This window comes from Xyrauchen texanus, chromosome 27, assembly GCF_025860055.1.
Source record: "Xyrauchen texanus isolate HMW12.3.18 chromosome 27, RBS_HiC_50CHRs, whole genome shotgun sequence".
NCBI classification, from domain to species: Eukaryota; Metazoa; Chordata; class Actinopteri; order Cypriniformes; family Catostomidae; genus Xyrauchen; species Xyrauchen texanus.
Window position 1 is genome coordinate 8,854,550 of NC_068302.1, and position 21,897 is coordinate 8,876,446.

The 21,897-nt window shown below is 36.8% G+C and overlaps 1 protein-coding gene across 1 annotated transcript; it reads left to right on the forward strand.

Annotated features, from left to right (window-relative positions):
• Window positions 1-3,967: 3,967 nt before the first annotated feature.
• LOC127621127 (indoleamine 2,3-dioxygenase 2-like) lies at window positions 3,968-16,284 on the forward strand. Its single transcript, XM_052094593.1, has 10 exons — window positions 3,968-4,206; window positions 5,409-5,504; window positions 7,534-7,653; window positions 7,790-7,908; window positions 12,428-12,442; window positions 12,717-12,816; window positions 13,018-13,135; window positions 13,241-13,292; window positions 13,386-13,534; window positions 15,620-16,284. The coding sequence occupies exons 1-10, from the start codon at window positions 4,114-4,116 to the stop codon at window positions 16,069-16,071; spliced, it is 1,314 nt and encodes a 437-aa protein (XP_051950553.1). The 5' UTR covers window positions 3,968-4,113; the 3' UTR covers window positions 16,072-16,284.
• Window positions 16,285-21,897: the final 5,613 nt, after the last annotated feature.

Here is a 21,897-nt window from a genome sequence, read left to right on the forward strand (position 1 = left end):
TCATTGCTTACACCATGTGGTTATTTAGAAAGCACTAGCATTCAATATTGTTCACTCAAATCAGCACAGCTTGAGCACAATTAGCACACAATTACCCAGGTGGAAACATTAAGAGTCGAAAGAGGGGGGAAGGGGACAAGCAGTTTTGGATGAAATTTGTGCCACTCTAGTTGACCATGTCCTTGTTCATGGTATGACTATGAGGGATGCTGGGGTAGAATAATTTTTTGTTGTTTGGTGTATTGTATTGTACAGTACATAAGGAATAAAATATGTGCAAATGTATGCATTTGTTGTGTCTATTGTTGTCTATCATGTGAAAAGGTTTTTGAGGGGGAGAACCACAAGCAACATAACTTATTACCCGTTTTTGTATTATAGTTTTGAATTTATCTCACCAGTGTGTAATGTTGTAGTGTGTGTTTTTGAGGGCTAGTGTGTCATGTCTGAGGGTAAAGTTTGGTTTTTCAGCAAGATTGAATGGTTTTGAGTGGAGAGCTTCATTTTGACCTGAAAATAGGAAGTTTGGGGAATTTGGTGAAGTTATGGTTATGCAATCGAGAAGTGTAAAACATTAACATATGGAGGATCTGTGATGTCAAATGATGGTGGTCTGCATAAAAAAATCTGTCACTACTTTTTCTATTTATTTTTTTTTATCTTAATTTTGGATTTTATTTTTCTAGTAGGGTCTACTGATTGAACATATGGTATTGGGGCAAAAATTCATAAGCACCATGTTAACATCATGTGACCAGACGAATATTACACCGTATATCTCAATAATCCAATGTAATTGGACACTTTCACTCGTGGAATTAATCATTGCTGACTGTGAATAGCACATTTTACAATGACATCAGTAACTGAGAACTTCTGTTTTTGCGTGATGCTGCATCTATGCCACTATACGTCACCGCAACATAAACAAGAATATTACTGATGTTATATTCAAGCCACATTTAAAAATATGCTATTGTCATTTCATTCCATAACTAAATATTAGGGCTGTCGATTTAATGTGTTAATTTAGTGCTATGAATTATATTAAAAAAATAGCGTGTTAAAAATCAACTAAATGAATCGTGCCACATATTTTCCTATCATCTGAGCAATTCTTGAAGTACGCAAACTTTGTAGGGATAGCGCACCAAAAAATGTAAGTTCTTTCATTGCCCGCATGCCATCCCAAATGTGTATGACTTCTGCAGAACACAAATGAAGCTTTTTAGAAGAATATTTCAGCTCTGTACCTCTATACAATGCAAGTGAATGGTGACCATAAATCTCCAAAAATCAAATAAATCAGCATAAAAGTAATCCATACGACTCCAGTGGTTAAATCCATGTCTTTAGATGTGATATGATAGGTATGGGTGAGAAACTGATCAATATTTAAGTCCATTTTTACCATGAATGTCCACTTTCATTTTCACATTCTTCTACTTTTGTTGTGGTGATTCACACTCTTTGTGCATATCGCCAACTACTGTGTGTTCAGCAGAAGAAAGAAAGTCACACACCTGGGCCTCATTAACCAAAAAAGATTGGTCTTAGCAGTTAAGAGCGTTTTCTACAAGCGATTTTATGAATGTTCATTATTTTTTGTGTGCATTTCCCAAAACTACACTTAACATGAATGTTCGAAGATGCACTTTAAGTGCTAATTCAGAGAGACGCTGTCCATGTCCGAGGTGCTGAAATGTGACTGTATTGTGCTGCTCGTCATTGCAGCTTCATTATATTTGTGCATAACTTTAAAAATGTTTGTAATTTAGCTTGGTTTCTTAAATGTACAACTTAATTCACCACATAATTGCATTTTGTTCTTCAATTGTTTTGTGCAGAACGAAACATGTCTTTCACACAATCACTGTTTCATTCATCAGATGTGCATTTTCATATTTCCTTTTGAAAATTTGTTCTGTGGGTCAATATTAAAGCTTCCAGGATCAATGAAGATAGCGGAGACCCTGTATGTGGTCATGCTAATCACAAACATGAATTTAATATAACGAGGTTCACCATGTTATTTTCGGACGCGTGGAAGCTGCGCTTTAGGAACTTTCACCAATCAATGGGAGATCTGCTCTTTACTCTCAAAGGTGATAACAGTTACTGCAGTGCTACACAACATATGCAGTACTACACAATGTGTGGTGTGGGCAAGAGTGCCCTTAAGTGTCATAGAGGAAGAGGAGATGAGGTTGAGGAGCCAATATACTGTATGGATGATTTTAATTTTCATGCATGGCAGCAAGTTATTGACTTTTTTTCCTTTGTCATTTTTACAGTTCTTTGCAACAATCATACCACCACTTTGTTGTTACCAACTAGTCCACAAATAACTTTATTTCTTTACATATTAATTTATCAGTTCATCCAATATTGACTAACCATTTTCTGCATTTATTTTTAATATTAGCCTTGTTGTTTAAAAATAATAATAAAATAAAACATATGTATACTGATATTAAATGAGCATAAAGTGTAGCTACAGGTATTTAAATTGTACTAGGTGTAATTCCGCGTTTGTCCTGCAGGTGTCTGCATAAGTCTGTGTCCTTACGATGCTCTTAGCGCTGTATGATTACTCCAGAGTAATCATTCATATACGAGCATTTTCAAGTACTACTTAAGTTACAATGCTTATGGGAAATGGGCTGCAACACTAAGATCAATTGTAAGATGGATTCTACGATCTTCTTAGGCTTATGATGCTTTTGGGAAACGCAGCCATGGTCTGGCATGAGGGTGATTAAATTATGAGAGAATTTTCATTTTTAGGTGCACTATTCCTTTAAGTAATAATGCCGATATTACTAAAAAAAAACATAGTCAACATAACATGAATTGGTAAACATGGAGCAATAATAGTTGTCATGTAATCATCATGTAAACATAATTTGTAGTCAATATATTCAGATTACTAGGTGGGGAGAACAAAATGGTTTGTCCCACAGGGAATTTGTTGCAATGGACTATATCATGATAACCATAAGGTTTTAAGTAAAATGTCCCATTCCCATTGTGCAAACTTGCCCCATAGTGTGACAACATTCATATTGTCCTAAAAGGATGACAGGTGTTCAATGAACTTTATCTGTACCTAGGCAATGGTGGGCAAAACAGATTTCAGTTGCTTTTGTGTGGCCAAGACTTTATATGAACATATTTCGAAAAAGATTTTCAAAAATAAACCCACCCTTAAAAATATTACCCAAAATGTAAAGAGCAACAACTTGCCCTGGTCTCCCCTTAAATGGATGGTTCACTCATAATTGAAAATTGTCTTATCATTTACTCAGCCTCATACCATCCCAGGTGTGTATGACTTTCTTTGATCTGTAGAACACAAACAAAGATTTTTAGAAGAATATTTCAGCTCTGTTGTTCCATACAATGTAAGTGAATGGTGGGCAGAACTTTGAAGCCCTAAAAAGCATATAAAAGCAGCATAATGGTAATCCATTCGACTCCGGTGATGTTAAATCCACATCTTCAGAAGCAATGTAAGTGTGGGTGAAAAACAGATCAATATTGAAGTACTTTTCTTTTTTTTTATTACTATAAATTCTCCACCCTTCCCAGTAGGGTTCAATATTTACAAAGAATGTGAATCACCAAAAATAAAATGAGAATATGAAAGTGAAAAATTATAGTAAAAAAGGACTTAAATGGTCACACAATAAAAAGTAATGTGCAACTATTTCTAGGATTGGTTATTTATCCTGTTCAAAATGTTCAAGGTTACCTTGTTACCTGATAAAATATTCCACTGATTACAAAATTAGTCTCTAAACCTCTGACCAGACAACCCTCTCTCTAAAAAAGCAACCAATTGCCTTTATGATAAAGCCATACTTTATGTAATCAGGAGCAGGATGCAGTGATTTCATTGACGTTACTCATATGATTATTGTAAGAGGAAGTGAGAACAAAGTCATTGTTAACGGTAAAACAGAAACGCAGTAGAGAGTGTGTGAGAGAGAAAGAGAGAGAGAGAGAGAGAGAGAGATATTTGTTTGTTGTCTGATAGATAAGGCTCATTACGTTTCTAGCTATAGAGCAGTGACAGCAGCATATGCCCAACACTTAGTAGTATCAAACAATATGGACACTCAAGTGAAAAATGTAGAAACTCTATTGTCATTGAGAAAGTTTCATGTCTCTGAAGACTGTGGGTTTATTCTTCCAGATCCTCTGGTAGGTGGAGACGATTTATTGCATTTTGTATTAAGGTGATATGCTTTGTGCTTTATGCATATTGTGACATATTAATGTATTGTTGTATTATGCAATGTACAATATTTTGGTAACACTTTACTTTAGGTTCCATTCGTTGACATTAGTTAATGCATTAGGTCATGAACTAACAATGAACAATACTTATTAAGCATTTATTCATCTTTATTAATGTTAGTTAATAAAAATACAACTGTTCATTGTTAGTTCATGTTAGTTCATAGTCTATTAACCAATGTTAACATTAACCCAGATATATAAATGCTTTAAAAGTATTGTTCATTGTTATTGCATGTTAACTAATGTTGTTAAATAATGTTAACAAATGGAACCTTATTGGAAATTGATACCAATATTTTTGATGAACAATGAGATATTTTAGATTCAAATAATGGACGTTGTACTTAAATAAACTATTAAATAAACCTTTGACAACTGTGTAAATGAATAGGTTTCAAATTTGCGAAAAGGGAACTATTGAGTTCCTATTGAGTCTTACATGCAAAGAAACAATTTGTCATTACTTTCCACTATAAACATGCACTGAGAGCTTCCCAGTAGCTGTACTAGTGGGAATTTTTATAACAAATTATTACTTTTCATCTACCATGTTAAGGTGCATAATTAGACTGCTTGACTGTCTAATAAAGCATAGACTTTGACTGTTTGCTTTCTCTGTGACCTTTATCTGTTTGCTTAATGGAAAATAGAAAATAGAGAACTTTGCACTACAATTCTTTTCTTTCTATAAGTGCACAATATAAAGCCAAGTTTACAAGTAAACTATTTCAATGTGCATTTTGTGCACATAAGTGTAGTGACAACTTTCCAGCTGCAAAGTTCTTAGAATTGTTAACTTGATGCATCTCTTTCAATGATTGGTATAAGATTTAAAAATGTACTTTAGCTATATCTCTAAACTGAATAATCTGTGACTTTATCCCTTTGAGTTATAAAATGGTATATATTATTGTAATAGTATAGTCATATCAAGGTATATAATGCTTTTGCAACCAAATCAAGAATTTTAAATAAGATCAACATAAGGAATTCAGCATAATGTGATCTGACATAAATGAAACATGCAGTAACTATTTGCATAAAAGCAGTATATAACAATAAAAGCTTATGCAATGTCATAAAATCTTTCTGCACTGTTTCAGACAGACCTTCCGTTGTACTACAAGCCCTGGATGGACATTGCCAAAAATGTTCCAGAACTCCTCTCTTCCCATTCCTTACGCCGTAGAATTCATGATGTATGATTCTATTTGAAGTACTGAGTAAATTGACAATTATCATACCAACAAAGAGGAAATAAAGAGTTTACATATTAATTCAAGCCTGTATTTGAGAATATAGACATGTATTACTATTTTGTGCTATATCTATATCACAAATACGTGGTCTTATATAATACTATATGTTATTTACATATATTAAAATGTTTCCTATTCCCTTTATTTTCCTTTCTGGCATTTTTTAACATTGCTTAACCTCTTCAACTCTGAGGATCCACCGGCAGGTCCAAAATGGCGTTATGTCATGAAAAAAAAAGGACGCTTAAAATGTTTAAGTCTTTGAATATACACAGTAAGTCACACATACAGTATGTGGTATCGTTTGAAAGCTTAGAATTTAACTTTTCATCTATAACATCACTTCACGTTTCATAAAATAACAAAATAAGGCCTAAAATATTTGTGTTGCAAATCAGTGCAACCTTGAGGTTATGTGGTAGAAATATTAATATGAATATGAAAGTCTTTCAAATAGCACATATATAGATAAATCATATATTAAATGAACGCTCTCATTCTCATATATTTTGTTGCCCTAATACCACAGTCCGAAGTATTTTCAAAGAATCACAAATTGAAATATGATTTCTGTAAGACATCCAATACAAATTGTCCTTTATGCACCAATCACTGATGCTGTAAGCCCCAAATAGCTAGAAACTTTATGTCAGCTGTTACCTTTTTGCAGTTTTATAAATAAATTGCCATTTTGTACTTGCCTGTGTGCTTCTTTTAGTGAATAATCCAATGTTATATCTTAGATCCAGAACAAAATATGCAGACCAGCAGGAAAAACTTGCTAAACAAATCATCAGAAATATATGTTATAGCCTTTTGATGATAAAATGTAGCAAAGACGAAGATCGCAGGTTTCTAACGTCACCTATATTGAGCTTCTAGTCCACTCAGAGGCCAAGATATTCAATGGAACAATGGGGGTGGTGGTGCATGAACTGAAAATTAGACCGAATGTCTATGGACGAGCACAACTGCAAGGGCTAAAATGAGTTAGAGTGCCATCTACAGTTTTTTCAAAATATTTTTTCTAGTAATTTCTGGTATAAAATAAGTATTTTTCGTGGGAGATGCAGTAAATACAGATTTACATGGTTACATAGACAAAATAAAATATCTATATTTAAAAAAATTCTATTCATCATTTCATTTATTTATGTATTCTCTTTTCATGGTAATGCAACACGAAATGCCACAACAGCAATTTAACAAATCCAACAAACACAACAAAAGTACATTCCATGGCAAAAAGAACAGGAGTAGGAAGAAGAAAAAAAAATCTTATAAACTCCTACCCCATTCTTATAATAAAAAAATTTACAAATTAGATGACCTCACCGACATGACAAAAGATAACAACAAAAAATAACAAAATAGCCCAGACCAGATAATCTACTTTCAATTTTAACAATTTTCCTTTTTTTTTGTTTTATTTATTTTTTTATTATTAATTCTGCTTACACAACACTAAACAAACAAACAAAAACAACAATGATGGAATGATGACAACGAGACCATTGTTGTTGTAATTTTATCAATTTTCACAATCATCTTTATAGAAATTAAGTATCTTCTGTTTATACATTGTAAACATATCATATATTATTTATATGTAAAGCGGGTTAATGGAAAGGAGGCGGCGAGAACCGGCTTGGCAATATAAATATTAGTTTAATGATAAACTGAATGAAAAACACACCAACAGAAACACAGAACAGCTGCATGTCATTCTCTCTCTCTCGAACCATCGTCACCGGCCGACTTTATCCCTCGTGCATGATCAGGCTGATGCAGCCCTGCCCTCCTCCGCTCTACAATATGATTAATTGGACTCTTTTTTATTCATTTGGTTTAAATTGCAGGCAGCAGCCCAAAAATGCCCCAGAGTTGAAGAAGTGCATTTCATTGCTTAATAATCATATTAGAATTTTGTCTGTGAATGATATGTACAGTCTGCTGTATCCTATCTCAGATGCCACTGTTGGAGACTCACTTTTTGCAGACCTATCGAGAGCAGCGTTTGGCCCATCTGGCTTTGAGTATGATGACTATGGGTTACGTATGGCAGGAGGGAGCGAGAGAAACAATAAAAGTACGATAATGGTTTTATGTACCATTTAAATCACTAATATGACTGAACTACAGAACTGAAATTACCATATTAATCTGTAGAGGACTTCATACTTAATATGTGTGTGTGTGCTTATGCATGTCCTGATCTCTCTCAGGTGCTACCACAAAATTTGGCTGTGCCATTCTGGGAGGTGTCTCAAAGACTGGGTCTGCCCCCAATACTCATTCACGGTGATTCAGTCCTTGCCAACTGGAAGAAAACAGACCCAAATGGGTAAACTCACTGTAATATTAAGGTTCATTAATTTATTGTAATATATATTAATATGACATCCCAATTATTTACACATTTTTACCTTTTGTTTAACTTTCAGAGGAGATAATTATACTGTACACAGCTCATACTATTTATTTTTCAAGTATGCACAGTTTGCACATTTTTAACAGGTTTTCTTGACTCATTATTTGCTCGGATTGCAAAAGTAAAAGCATTTTATTTATTTTTTTACACAAAATTGGATTTAAAATTATTTCCAAGATGATAAATTGACAGTTCACTTGATATAATTGTTTAATAATAAACTGAATGTTTAGGTTACTAGTGTACCTAGTGGTTCTGCACTGAGGATCCGAGAATAAGGTTCGGTCATCACAGCGGCTTGGTACATTGTTGTGGCAAGGAGGACACAACGCTTCGTTCCCTCCATCAGGGAACGGGGGTTACAGTAGTAACCTAGACGTTCCCCTTCTGTCACTCACTCGACATTGTGTCGATTGTAGTGACACAAGGGGTCCCTATTCAATTGTGCCACCTACACTGAACCGTGTTACGTGATCTGCTGATGCTGGTGCAGCAAGCTATAGCGTGCCAAGAAGCATGAGCATAAGACTGTACATATCCCTCCCCAACGCCCCACTAAGAGCCGCCATTTAACGCTATAACATGCATTGGGAAGGCGTACTTCCCCCCCTGAAAGAATAGGAGTTGGAAAAGAACCTGTAGAGACTACATCCTGCCCAAGCTGGGGGGAGGATAAATGCGGTGAATACGTCACATGGGCTTTCAGGCCCCATGTGGAAGCGGCGCAGTGGTAGATCCTAGCTAGCGAGGGAGGAGTTGCTACAGACACAGCGACCAGAGGGCAGAGGGGCGTGCCCGAGGGAGACGGGGGTCCACCGGCAGGGGGATTAATCCATGATGTCCAAACCCTGTGGAGCACCTATTCCAGTACAGAGTAGTTAGTAATCGTAGTGGGTCTGGTTGGGAATTCCTCCACTGAATTCACAGACCAGAGAACTAGGGAGGAAAGACATCTAGGGAGCTCGAGTTTAGTGGACCCACCTGGTAGAAAAAGTGCACGTGTTCGCCTCAGTGGAGGGGAAAGGCACCAGCGCAAGCGGTACACCCGGTCAGTCATCCCGTGTTACTGAGTTCTACATGCTCGAGCCTGACAAAACATGGGACGAAACCGACTCAACCCAGAGATTGTAGAATCTGGCAAAGGTATTGGGTGTCGCCCAGCCCGCTGCTCTACAGATGTCTGCTAGAGAGGTGGCGTTGGCCAGTGCCCACGAGGATTCTGCACTTCTTGTAGAGTGTGCTTGAACCTGCAAGGGGGCGTGCACAGCCTGGGTCTGATAAGCCAATGCGATGGAGTCGACTACCCAGTGGGCAAGGCTCTGTTTGCAGACAGCATTCCCTTCTGCTGTCTGCCAAAGCAAATAAAGAGCTGCTCAGAGAGTCTAAAGCTCTGTGTGCTGTCCAAATAAGTACGTAAAGTAAGTACCGGACACAGCAACGAGACACTTGTATCTCACAAGAGATACAAGCAACCTCTCAAAATAATTCTTACCCAAAATAAGTCAAAATAAGTTTTTTTTCCCCCATGTGGGGGAAACACAAACACAGTGCAGCTGTCTGTCATTCTCTCTATCTCTCTCGAACTGTCATCACCAGCCGCCTTTATCCCTCACGCGCCCCCATCAGTCTGATTGGAGTCCGGGTGTGCATTGTTCCAGCCCAGTCCTGACCTCCTCTGCTTTACAACATTTACACATTTGGCAGACGCTTTTATCCAAAGCGACTTACAGTGCACTTATTACAGGGACAACCCCCCCGGAGCAACCTGGATTTAAGTGCCTTGCTCAAGGGCCCAACAGTGGCATCTTGGTGGTGCTGGGGCTTGAACCCCCAACCTTCTGGTAAGTAACCCTGAGCCTCAACCACTGAGCCACCATGGACAAACTCTCAAACATTTAGTATCTCTGAAAAGCCCATTGAGTCCACTGATAAGTTCCCCTTCTGTCACTCACTTGAAGTTGTGTCGATGTAGTGACACTAGGGGTTTCTCTTGAGAGCCTGGGTTACCTCTTATCTTTAAGAAAAGGCCAATGAGAATTGGCAAACAGAATTTGCATGCCCCTCTCCCGGACATACGGGTATAAAAGGAGGGAAGAGTGCGATTGTTCTGACAGATTTTTTCTTTGGAGCCGAGTGGTTGTTTGAGCGAACTGAGAAAACCAACTGCTGTTCCACTTATCTCTATAGAGAAAACGCTGTTGGAGATACAGCGCATTTTAAGCAGCATTATCTTCTTCTGCATGCCAGTGCAGACTACGCCCCTGGGTGCTTTGACAGCCCTTCTAAAAGAGTATATACATCTGACGTTGAACGTCTTTTTAAAGATGCATCTTTCTCAAGATGCCCTTCCGTTTTTGTATCATTCCTGAATGCGGTCATTACCTCTCTGCATCTGACTGTCATTGGCGCTGCCTCACATGTCTGAGCAGCGATCACACTGAGGCAGCGTTTGTGGATGGTTCATGGTTCATGTCCGCTCTCACTACCCTTGACAGAGGGGCGGTCCACGGGTACACGGAGCTCCTCCAGGTGAATAAGGCAGTTGCCGCAAGGTGGATAACAAAGTGGCTACCCCAGGTGGATAACAGCGCCGCTGGATAGGCCGCCTCCCCCTGCATGTCATGGCCCTCCTGCAAGTTCACCAGGCCAAGGCGTTAAAAGATCTGCACCTGGGTAGTCCTGATCCTGATGTGCTGCAGGAACTGCGCTCAGCGACCGATCTTGCCTTCCGGGCAACGAAGGACACAGCGCGCGCACTCGGACAGGTAATGGACACCACCGTGGTCCAGGAACGCTATCTGTGGCTGAATCTGGTCGAGATGCGGGTCTTTGACAAGGCTCACTTTCTCAACGCCCCCATCTCCCAGATCGGCCTAATCGATGACAACGTTGAGAACTTTGCCCAGCAGTTCTCGTGGTGAAGAAACAGCACCCTGCTGATCCATGGCAAGCACGTATTGATCCACTCAGACAACACAGCAACAGTAGAGTATATATATAAAAAAAATGTATATATAAAGAGTGTTTGCTCTTGTCGCATGTCTCAAAACCATCTCCTCCTATGGAGTCAGCAGTGGCCGATCTGGGAGATGGGGGCATTGAGAAAGCGAGCCTTGTCAAAGACCAGTCTGATGCACCTACTACTGTTGCACGAAGCAGCTTGCTTGCACCTGCATCAGCAGTCCACGTAACACAGTTCAGTGTTGTTGCGTTTTTAGATAGGGACCCCTAGTGTCACTACATCGACACAACGTTGAGTGAGTGACAGAAGGGGAACGTCTTGGTTACTGTCGTAACATTCGATGGAGGGAATGAGACGTTGTGTCCCTCTTGCCACAACACTGTACTAGCCGCTGAAATGGCCGGGACCTTACTCTCAGCTCCTCTGCTCAAAACCTGTCTGAACAGACCCTAAAGCTTCCCTCATTTATACCTGTATGTCCGGGGGAAGGGAATGCACATTCGGTTGGCCAATTCTCATTGGCCTTTCCTCAAAGATAACAGGTAAATGAGGCTCTCAAGAGAGACCCCGAGTGTCACTACATCGACACAACATCTTGTTCCCTCCATCAGGGAACGAAGGTTACGACAGTAACCAAGATGATTTACTAATGCAGCATGTATGGGCTAAGAAGAACTTAATTAACAAATGTCTTCATCAAAAATGAATTGCTGGGCCTCAGGAGGATAATGACATTTAAAGCCAATGTATCAAATATAAAGTGCACTTTTTATTATACGATTATTTTACAGTATGTTTAATGGTGCTAAAAACAGGTAAATGTAATATAAAAAAATTGTTATATAAACAGTGCTTTCATGTCAGGCTTTACTGGGTACATTTAGAGAGTGGCATCCAGATATCATCTTGGAAATTGTTATGGTTATTCTAATCCAGTTTTGTGTAAAAAAAAAATAATAGTACTTCCAGTTGATTTGTTACATTGGAAATTTAAGGTCATGTCAAGCACATTGCATTGTGTGTTACAGTACTCTGCACAGTATGCTCTTGTATACTGCACATTTTGGTAAATGTAGCATTAGATCATCCGGGTAATCCATGGATACAGAAAATGTGCATGCTGTACAAAGTATACATACTATAGTAAGAGTAGTATGCTAGTACAGCATGCTATCCCAAACATAACCCATGTTTCATTTTTTTTGCAGACCACAAAATGCCTGCTTGACTAAATAATATCAGTTTTTATCAAAAAAAGCACATTTTGCTATGCAACTTAAAGAAATAAGATCTCATTGTAAATATACACCACATGCCCAGTATTTTGTGACATTTACATAGATCTGCATATACTGTTTATTTAGACATATCATCTGTGTTACAGATCTGAAATGCTGTGTACTATAAAGCAAACTAACTGTAATGGTATATTTATTTTTCCATGCTCAACTGGACAATGATTGTTCCCAGACCTTTTTCCATTGAGTAAGTGTTGTGTTTAATTAACAGAAATATTTATTACATGTTATTGATTTATAAAACCAGCAGATGGAGCCATCATATTATGTACAGTACAGAATATGCAATAGGACTGCATGTGCATGCCCCCATGCAGCATCTGAACATAGAATTGACATTAGTATCAAGAAATGAACTGCACAAAATCAAAAATGCAAAATATAAAGTACAACTTTTTAAAACGCTTGCTCATCTGGTTTATAGCTAGTAGCCTACATCTAAATGTTGTTGCCTTCTGTAGAAACTTGGAGTTGCTGTTGACATTGCCTGGAGGCGAGAGCACGAGAGGGTTTTTTCTAGTTACACTGCTTGTGGAGTTGGCAGCTGTCCCTGGCCTGAAGGTCTGACACCTTAAAATGCTTTGCAAATGTCACAGTTCACAAACAGTTCACTGAGCTGTATAGTAAAAACTTTAATAATATATAATTGCTTTTGATACAGTGATACACTGTGTTATTAGAACAATAAGCAGCTCAGTGTATTGACCTATGCAATGATTAACTATTGAACATTAAAAATAAAGTAGATGTTTCTTTGTACAGTCCATCCCTGAAGTCATCAGCGGTGTCCATTATAATGATGTTGCTATGGTCACCAAAGCCCTTGATGTGGTCAGTCAGGCCATAGGCAACATGAAACAGGCCCTAAAACTAATGCACGGTAATATATTCAGATGATAAATCAACAAAGGTGTATAAAATGGCTTTTAAGTTACATTTGTCTTATTTGTATTGCTTTGTATTTGACATCTTTGTACTGTTTCAGTGTATGTAGATCCCTTTGTATTCTATGGTATTTTGAGGATCTATCTGTCTGGGTAAGCCTTTGGTTTTACAGTTAAAAAAAAAAATCCCCCAAATTATTTATAACCTGTGAAAGATTGTTTTGCTGTGTGTGTTTTCTGTGTTAGGTGGAAAGATAATCCATTGATAGCAGAGGGTCTGGTGTATGAAGGAGTTCAAGAAAAGCCAATGGAGTTTTCAGGTGGCAGTGCTGCACAGAGCAGTCTCTTACACTGCTTTGATGAACTGCTCGGAGTCAAGCATGAAGGAGACAGTGGTGAGAAAATCATCAGTGCTTACCCCAATGGCTAGATCATACTGTAGTTGTATTACTATATATAGTGATTCATGATTTAAAAGCAAGCCTTGTCATTAAGAAGACTGAGAAATACATGATCTCATGAAAAATAAGAATAGTCCAAATAAAAATTAGAAATTATTTTGTACATAAAACAATAGGCAAAGGAAAATTAAGCCCAATTTTACGACCATTAAGTGTGTTTGAATTGTTTTTGGATTGCATTGCTCACATCTTTATTTTCATGATCATTACACATATTTAATCACCTCAGCCCCAGTTATCAGATGAATAAAACAAATCTAGTGCTATTTTATATAATAATAAATTATTAAAATTTTCAATTAAATGTGTAAATAACAGTTGTAAGTATACATAATGGCAGTATTTGTTGTACTGCATTTAACTTATGCAAAATAATTGCCATTACAGTAATGAGAATTAGATTATGATTTTTATTTTACATAACGAGAATAAGATTTCTTTTCATTATGGTTATGAGAATGAGTTTTTGTTCATTACAGTAATGAGAATAATATTTTTTTGCATTACAGTAATGAAAATAAGATTTTTCTTTCTTTAAAATAATGGGACTAAGATACTTTTCTTTACATTAATGAGGATAATATTTGTTTGCATTATTCTAAGGAGAATTCAATTTTGTTTTACATTATAGTAATGAGAACTAGATTATTTTCACATTAAAATAACGTGAATGAGATTTTATTTTGCATTACAGTAATAAGAATAATATTTATTTTGCATTACGGTAATGATAATTAGATTATTATTTTCACATTAAATTAAGGAGAAAAACTTTTTTTTTTCATCTCAGTAATGAGAATTATATTTTATTTCATACAGCAATGAAAATTAGATTATTTGTTTTGTTACATTACATGACAATGATATTTGTTTTTGTTAATTTAATAAGAATAAGATTTTTTTCATTTGAGTAATGAGAATTAGATTGTAATTTTTATTTTTCATAACGAGAATATGATTGTTTCATTACAGTTATGAGAATGAGATTTGTTTCCATTACAGTAATAGAAATACGTTTTGTTTTGCACTATTCTAATGAGAATTAGATTTTTTTAAATTACATTAATGAGAATTTTGTTTTTGTCAAAAGTAAAAATGATAAGATTGTTTTTTGCATTATTCTAAGGAGAATGAGATTTTTTTTTCACTACAGTAATGAGAATGAGATGGTTTCTTTAAAATAATGAGAATTCTATTTTTTCATTACTGTAATGAGAATTAGATTTTTTTCCATTACAGTAATAGAAATAAGTTTTTTTTGCATTATTCAAATGAGAATTAGATTTTTTTAATTACAGTAATGACAATTTGTTTTGTTTTTCACAAAATTAATAAGGATAGTATATGTTTTTGTGTTATTCTAAGGAGGGAGAATGAGATTTATTTTTCATTACTGTAATGAGAATGAGATTTGTTTTTTTTCATTACAGGAATGAGAAGGAGATTTTTTTTTTTCATCAGAGTGATGACAATTTCAAAGGGGTATGGGTTGGAGGAAAATAATGCCACGATGAAATAATTTTTTCTTTAAACAGAATATAATTTTTAAATTTTTTTCCTTTTGATTATGTGGTGAAATATGACTTTTGAGATTATATATTCATAATATGACATTTCTTGTATATTTCTTTACATTTTTGCCTCCACAAGGATAAAAGTGAAACTTATGGTTTGCATGGATACAAGGATATTTGGATGAAAAAGTAATACATGTCAGCACAAATACACTTCCAATTTAACGAAACAGAGGAGAATATAAACAAGGAAGCCAAGTGTCATACAGATGTCTACAGAAACCATTAGAGAGAGTTACGTACAATAATCTGACTGAAACATTTTAGCAAAAGGAGGAACAAAGTTAAAAGAAAATGAAAGAAGGGAGGGAGAAGTTGTCCCTCTAGAGAAAGAAATAAGGCAGCAAACATGTCAAATAGATTTAATTGCACTGAACTACATGTAAATATCAAGGCATAATTATATTCAGGATATGGTTTGGTTGTGTCAATTCTGTCCAATCAGGGGCCTTTCTGAGAAGAATGAGGGACTACATGCCCCCGTGTCATAAGCATTTCATCGAGGACATCTCTAGCCGCCCGTCCCTGCGCAAATTTGTGCAAGAGCAAGCAGACGAGTGTCTAACGCACACATTTGAACAATGTGTGGCTCGATTGGTGGACTTTCGAAATTACCACATCAACATTGTCACCCGTTATATCACTATTCCGGCCTCTCGTGCCAAACAACTCCGTGCTAGCGGGCAGGGTTTGGTCGAGGAGCTGGACACAATCAAGAAAGCACCCACAGCACTTGAGGAAAAAGGGACTGGGGGTTCTAGCATTATGATCTTTCTGAAGACGGTACGAGATGAAACCAAAGACAGTTCCAACACACAATACACTAATGGGAAGCAAGTCTTGCCAGACCCATCAATGACAACCATACAGGAGGCAACATCTGAGCTTACAATATAATGCAATAGAGCCAAAGTAAGCTTCCTACATGTAATACTCTATAAAATAAATAAAGTGTAAGAGAATCACCTATTTTAGTCTACATACATTCCCATTATGGTAGGATCCTATAGAGACCACATTGAAAATATTTTGTTTCACCATCATTTAAACCTGTAAATCAACAACATTTTCAGATATAGAGAAATTTTAAATAAAGAAAAGGTATGAACATTCTGCAATATTTGTATGCCACTAATTATATGTATGTGAATTGGTGACATTGACCATGTTAACATTGTTTTCCAATGCTGAACATATTTTCTTGCTTCTTTTGAAGCACACAAGATACAACATGCCAGCTCAAGAGCACTCTGTCATTAAAGCAAATGGGGCACAAAGCAAATTTTAGATATTCTGAAATACATTTTCACTTAAAGGGTTAGTTCACCCCAAAATTAAAATTCTCTCATGATTTACTTACCTATAAACCATCCCAGATGTTTATAACTTACCTTCTTCAGCAGAACCGAAGTGAAGATTTTTATAAGCAGATTTCAGCTCAGTTCGTCAACACAATGCAAGTGAATGGGTGCCATCAGGCTGCTGGCTGTTTGACGATACAAGTCATATTCAGGCAGCATAAAATTAATCCACACAACTCCAGTCGATCAATTTAATGTCTTCTGGAGCAAATAGATAGGTTGGTGTCAGAAACAAATCGATAATTAAAACGTTTTTAACTTTAAATCATTGCTTCCTAAGAGCGCTTTATTGCTGTTTGAAATTACCTAACTCTCACGTGATGTTCGTTCATCTGTTGTATACAAAGCGTATTGTTTTACACAAACGTATCGATTTGCTTCAGAATACATTAAATTGATCGACTTTAGTCATGTGATTATATTTATGCTGCCTATATACTGTATGACTTTTGGACCATCAAACAGCCAGCAGCCTGATGGCACCCATTTACTTACATTGTATGAACAAAAAGTGCTGAAATCTGCTTATAAAAATCTTCACTTTGGTTCTGCTGAAGAGGGAAAGTCATACATATCTGAGATGGTTTAAAGGTAAGTAAATCATACGAGGATTTTAATTTTGGGGTGAACAAACCCTTTAACATGTCATGTATGCATTAAATGAGAAAAAAATGCCAAATAGAAGCATTTCCACTACTGCTCCAAAACGTTTGGAGTCCACTTTATGTTTGAGAAGGTTTGCATTCATCCATTATTGTAGAACATTACCTAAAACCCTATTATTTGACCTATGCATTAGTTGAGTATGTACTACACCTTGTTGACTTTCTCTTTGATTGCTACTTATCTACTTATTTGCCAATCATATCAGAAGGTTTGTACAAAAACATTAACCCCTAAATCCTTTTTTGGAAAAACTGTCAAATGGACCTTCCTTTGTAATTTCACCCTGTGAAGAATTTCGATATGCCATAAAATGCCTTCTATTTGAGCCACATACATGGCCTTCCTTCAAGGAAAATGGTTGTGTTGTGGACATTTTATGGCATAGAATGCCATGATTAGAGGCCAAACCATAATTTGAACCATCAACATTAGTTTCCACTCTATGCAACCACAAATCTTTTAATTTCATATAAATTAGAATGCAAAATATGAGTGTCCGGATCCCAACACAGACCGAAACCGAACCAGACAGGAAGTCAGGATCCAGACACCATGCTCCAGAAATGAAACATGACAGACTGAGGAGCACACGGCAGGGAATACAACCAAAACCTTGTGTGTACACCAAGACAGACAATGAAACACAAGAAAGACTTGGGACATTGATGCCACGGTCCTGTCAGACAAAAACCCAGACTGACAGAGTGGCAGCACCATGACAAGTTTCATTTAAATCACAAACATTGATGACAACTGGCTGCTATGAGAGCCCTAATATTGTGAATGCTTATTTTTAGGAAATAGCTTGGAAAATTTCAGTAAGCATCTGTTGCTCTTCATTTTTGGATGGATAAAGTTCCCACTAATTATACCATTGGTGATACTTGGGTTTTCATGGCTATTTGATCCTAGCATAAACCAAATAGTGAAACAAAGTGTGCAATACATATAAGGAGGTCTAATATACATGGAGAAATCTATCTGTTAACATTCCCAATGGCAGATGCTCAGCTGGTGCATGCAGCCCTGGAAGTATGCAACCTAGATGCTACCATCATATTTAAATGCTTATTTTAAATTTATAAACCTTGTGGCATGGGGGGGTGCTTTCATTTATTGACACGTTATTTTATGTTATCGACGGTTAACGTCGATTGTGTGCATGCCTTTGCGAAATTCTGCGGTAAAAATACAGTCATCTCAATGGGAATCAGTGCGATCGTGAATTTCACGCAATGGACTTCAGGTGGCGAAGAATTTCCCCTCACGGATTTCGCGTTGAACTTTTGCTGCTTTGACCAATAAGTTGACGAAGTTGCTTGGTTTGGCAGTGACCTCTAAATAAGTGGTGCTTCTTACACAGCTACACTGAATATACTCAATGGACAAGTATATCATTTTAGTGATGAGATTCTTTTCACTTTCACTCTGCCAGAGTATGAAGTGCACCATTAAAAATAGGCTGCATTGCAGTAATTATTATTGCTGATTTCACACACGCTCAGCATCCATCCATGTCACCTTCTCCTGTGGAATTTCGCAGTGCAAAGGCACAGTATGTGTGACCGCAACAATTTATTTAGCCGTAAATGAAAGTATCATTATACAGTATAAGATCACCTTGCAGTAAACAGGGAAAATTATTTCAGTTTATTTCTTGCTGTTAAAAGCCCTTAACACTGGAGAAACATCTACTACTAATATATATATATAATCATTTCTATGTGATGTATATGTTGTTTGCAAAAAAAATGAAGATTTTTAAATGCCATCATTTGACACCTTAGTACAAACAAACATCACTGGTCATAAACAGATTCACAGTGGTTACAATATGTTAAAATATTGATCATTGTGAGATCATGACATCTAATGCATTCACTAATGTTATTTCAACATTTATTAATCTTGTTAAATGCTAATTTATGAAAATACAATTGTTTATTGCTAGTTCATGTTCGTTTATAATGCATTAACTAATGTTAACTTATAATTGTTTTTCATTTTTAAATTATACACGTACAGTATATGCTGAAATACAAAAGTTCATACAACAAATCACCATCAAATAACATTAACCAAGATGTGTGTGCTTTAAAATTATACTTCAGTTCATGTCAAGTAAACAAATACAACCTTATTGTAAAGTGTTGCCATTGCAGTCAGTAGGACCAATGCACAACATGACTGTGTTCATGTTCAGCCTACTACTATTACATGTACTACTGTTAGGCCAAAGCAGGGGGAACGCCAAAACGCTCAAAAAATATTTGAGTACTACTTACGCTTTTTTTGTACATTTAAGCGCTGAGTGTACTATTATTTCAATACTCTTTTAATGTACTTAATCATGTACCAATCTGGTAATCTGGTAATCAGAAGGACACTGGTTCGAACCCCACAGCTACCACCATTGTGTCCTTGAGCAAGGCACTTAACTCCAGGTTGTTATGGGGGGATTGTCCCTGTAATAAGGGCTCTGTAAGTCGCTTTGGATAAAAGCGTCTGCCAAATGCGTAAATGTAAATGTAAATGTACCATATGACACAGGAAGCCTTCCACAGGAAAGCTTAGTTCACACTACGTAGTCTATTAGTCAAAGTCAACTTGCTTTAATGGCGCGTGTCAAGATCCAGAGCTGCGCGCTTAGACTTAAAAACCACAATGATGGTTACAATCAACAGATCATTTTGTTGATCATGAAAGGGCAATTTTGAGTAGAAAATTAACTTCAGACTTCACAAAACAAAAAGCTCTGAAATGGAACTACAAAATCAACAATGTAAATGGCGTTAATAAACTTGCAAACAAAGAAACCATGCAAGTTTATTAATTATTCAAGTTTGGGAACACTTGGTTCAAAAAGTTAAGTAAAATGTATTTATTTTATTTACCTGTGATTTATCTGGCCACAGGTGAGAAAATCATGTCTATCACAGTACAGATCGTAGTCTAAGAGACCCAATTTCAGTCATAACTAAATCTGGACAAATTGTGTAGTTACTGCATTTTGCTTTTTAAGGCAGTACAGCTCACCGCATGACAGTAGAGACAGATCACTTTCATCATTGTCTGTAACTTGATAGGTTTCACTCTGAATCATGGCTTTGGGTGTGTATTTCCATTGGGCATTCCGAATCACTGATTTAAAAATCAACTTTCCTGTGATGTTATGCTTTCCGTTATTGGGTGGTAAAGGCGTGTCGAGGTCAGGGATGTCCATATTGTAAATGTGATCCGGATGTGACCTACACTTCTGAACATAATGGTTTATGGTTCATTTCTAGGTAATTCACAGATCATTTGAAAAGTCATGTCTTTACATGTAATGTTATATTGATAAACGCGAAACTAAGGGTGTTGGTTTCAATCAAGCAGGACTAAGAATTTCCCCCAGTGCACTGCCTGAAAGATGAATAATGACATGGAGGGCGGAGCCTGATACGCCCTTTATGAGACTCTCATTGTTTCCAAAAACGTCACGTGAATAGCACAAAAATACAAAGAGGAACAGTATTGTTTTGGAGACTATACAACAGCAACCTCAAGCTCTGAAGTTAGCTGTGGTTTTCTAACTGAATATGTAAAGCTTACTTTGTGTATTTAAAGTGACATGTACACAATTACATGGACGGTTTACCAGGAGAAACCTGCGGTTCAGTGTATTGCCCAAGAGCATGATGGTGATTAGTAAGCATTGTGATCTCAGTAACTTCTGCCTGCTCATTTTCCAGCAGCTTTTAGCCACACAATGCAGTGGAATAAAAATAATTAGATTTTTTGTTAAGAAAATGTGAGTGGTGATTGCCTGTGCAAAACTCGCCCATTCAATATGCTAGGGTGTTGTGGGTGGTTGCTTGGCTGTTCTGAATGGTTGCTAGGTTGCTTACTGGCCCAAGCCAAAGTCTCAATGATATTCTGATCCCTAGATATGGCTTGGGTCCCCCCTTCAATAAAAATCTAATTTGACTATTCCATTTGTTTTATTATTTGTCAGGCTAAAACCACCACTTTATTAGGTACAGCTGTACATCTACTTATCCATGTGATTATCTAATCAGCCAGTTGTGAGTCAGAAGTGCAAATCATTCAGACAAAGGTCAGGAGCTTCAGTTAATGTTCACATCAACCATCAGAATGGGGAACCATTTTTTGACTGTGGCATGATTGTTGGTGCCAGACGGGCTTGTTTGAGTAATTCTGTAACTGCTTGTCTCCTGGGATTTTCACGCACAACAGTCTCTAGAGTTTACTCAGAATGGTGCCAAAAACAAAACAAAAAAACGCCTTGTTGATGAGAGAGGTCAACAGAGAATGGCCAGACTGGTTCGAGATGACAGAAAGGCTACGGTAACTCAGATAACCCCTCTGTACATATGTAGTGAGCAGAATAGCATCTCAAAATGCACAGCAGGTCAAACCTTTAGGTGCATGGGCTACAACAGTGGCAGACCACGTTGGGTTCCACTTTTGTCAGTCAAGAACAGAAAGCTGAGACTGCAGTTGGCCTACCAGCTGTCTATCTAAGAAAAAAATCAAGATTCATCAGACCAGGCTATGTTTTTCTAATCTTTAACTCTCCAGATTTGGCGAGCATGTGCCCACTACAGCCCACTGTACTATTTAGCATGCTAACATACCACTAGAAAGAAACAAAAGGGGTTTATTTAAGTTACATTGGCGCTTCTACTTTTGT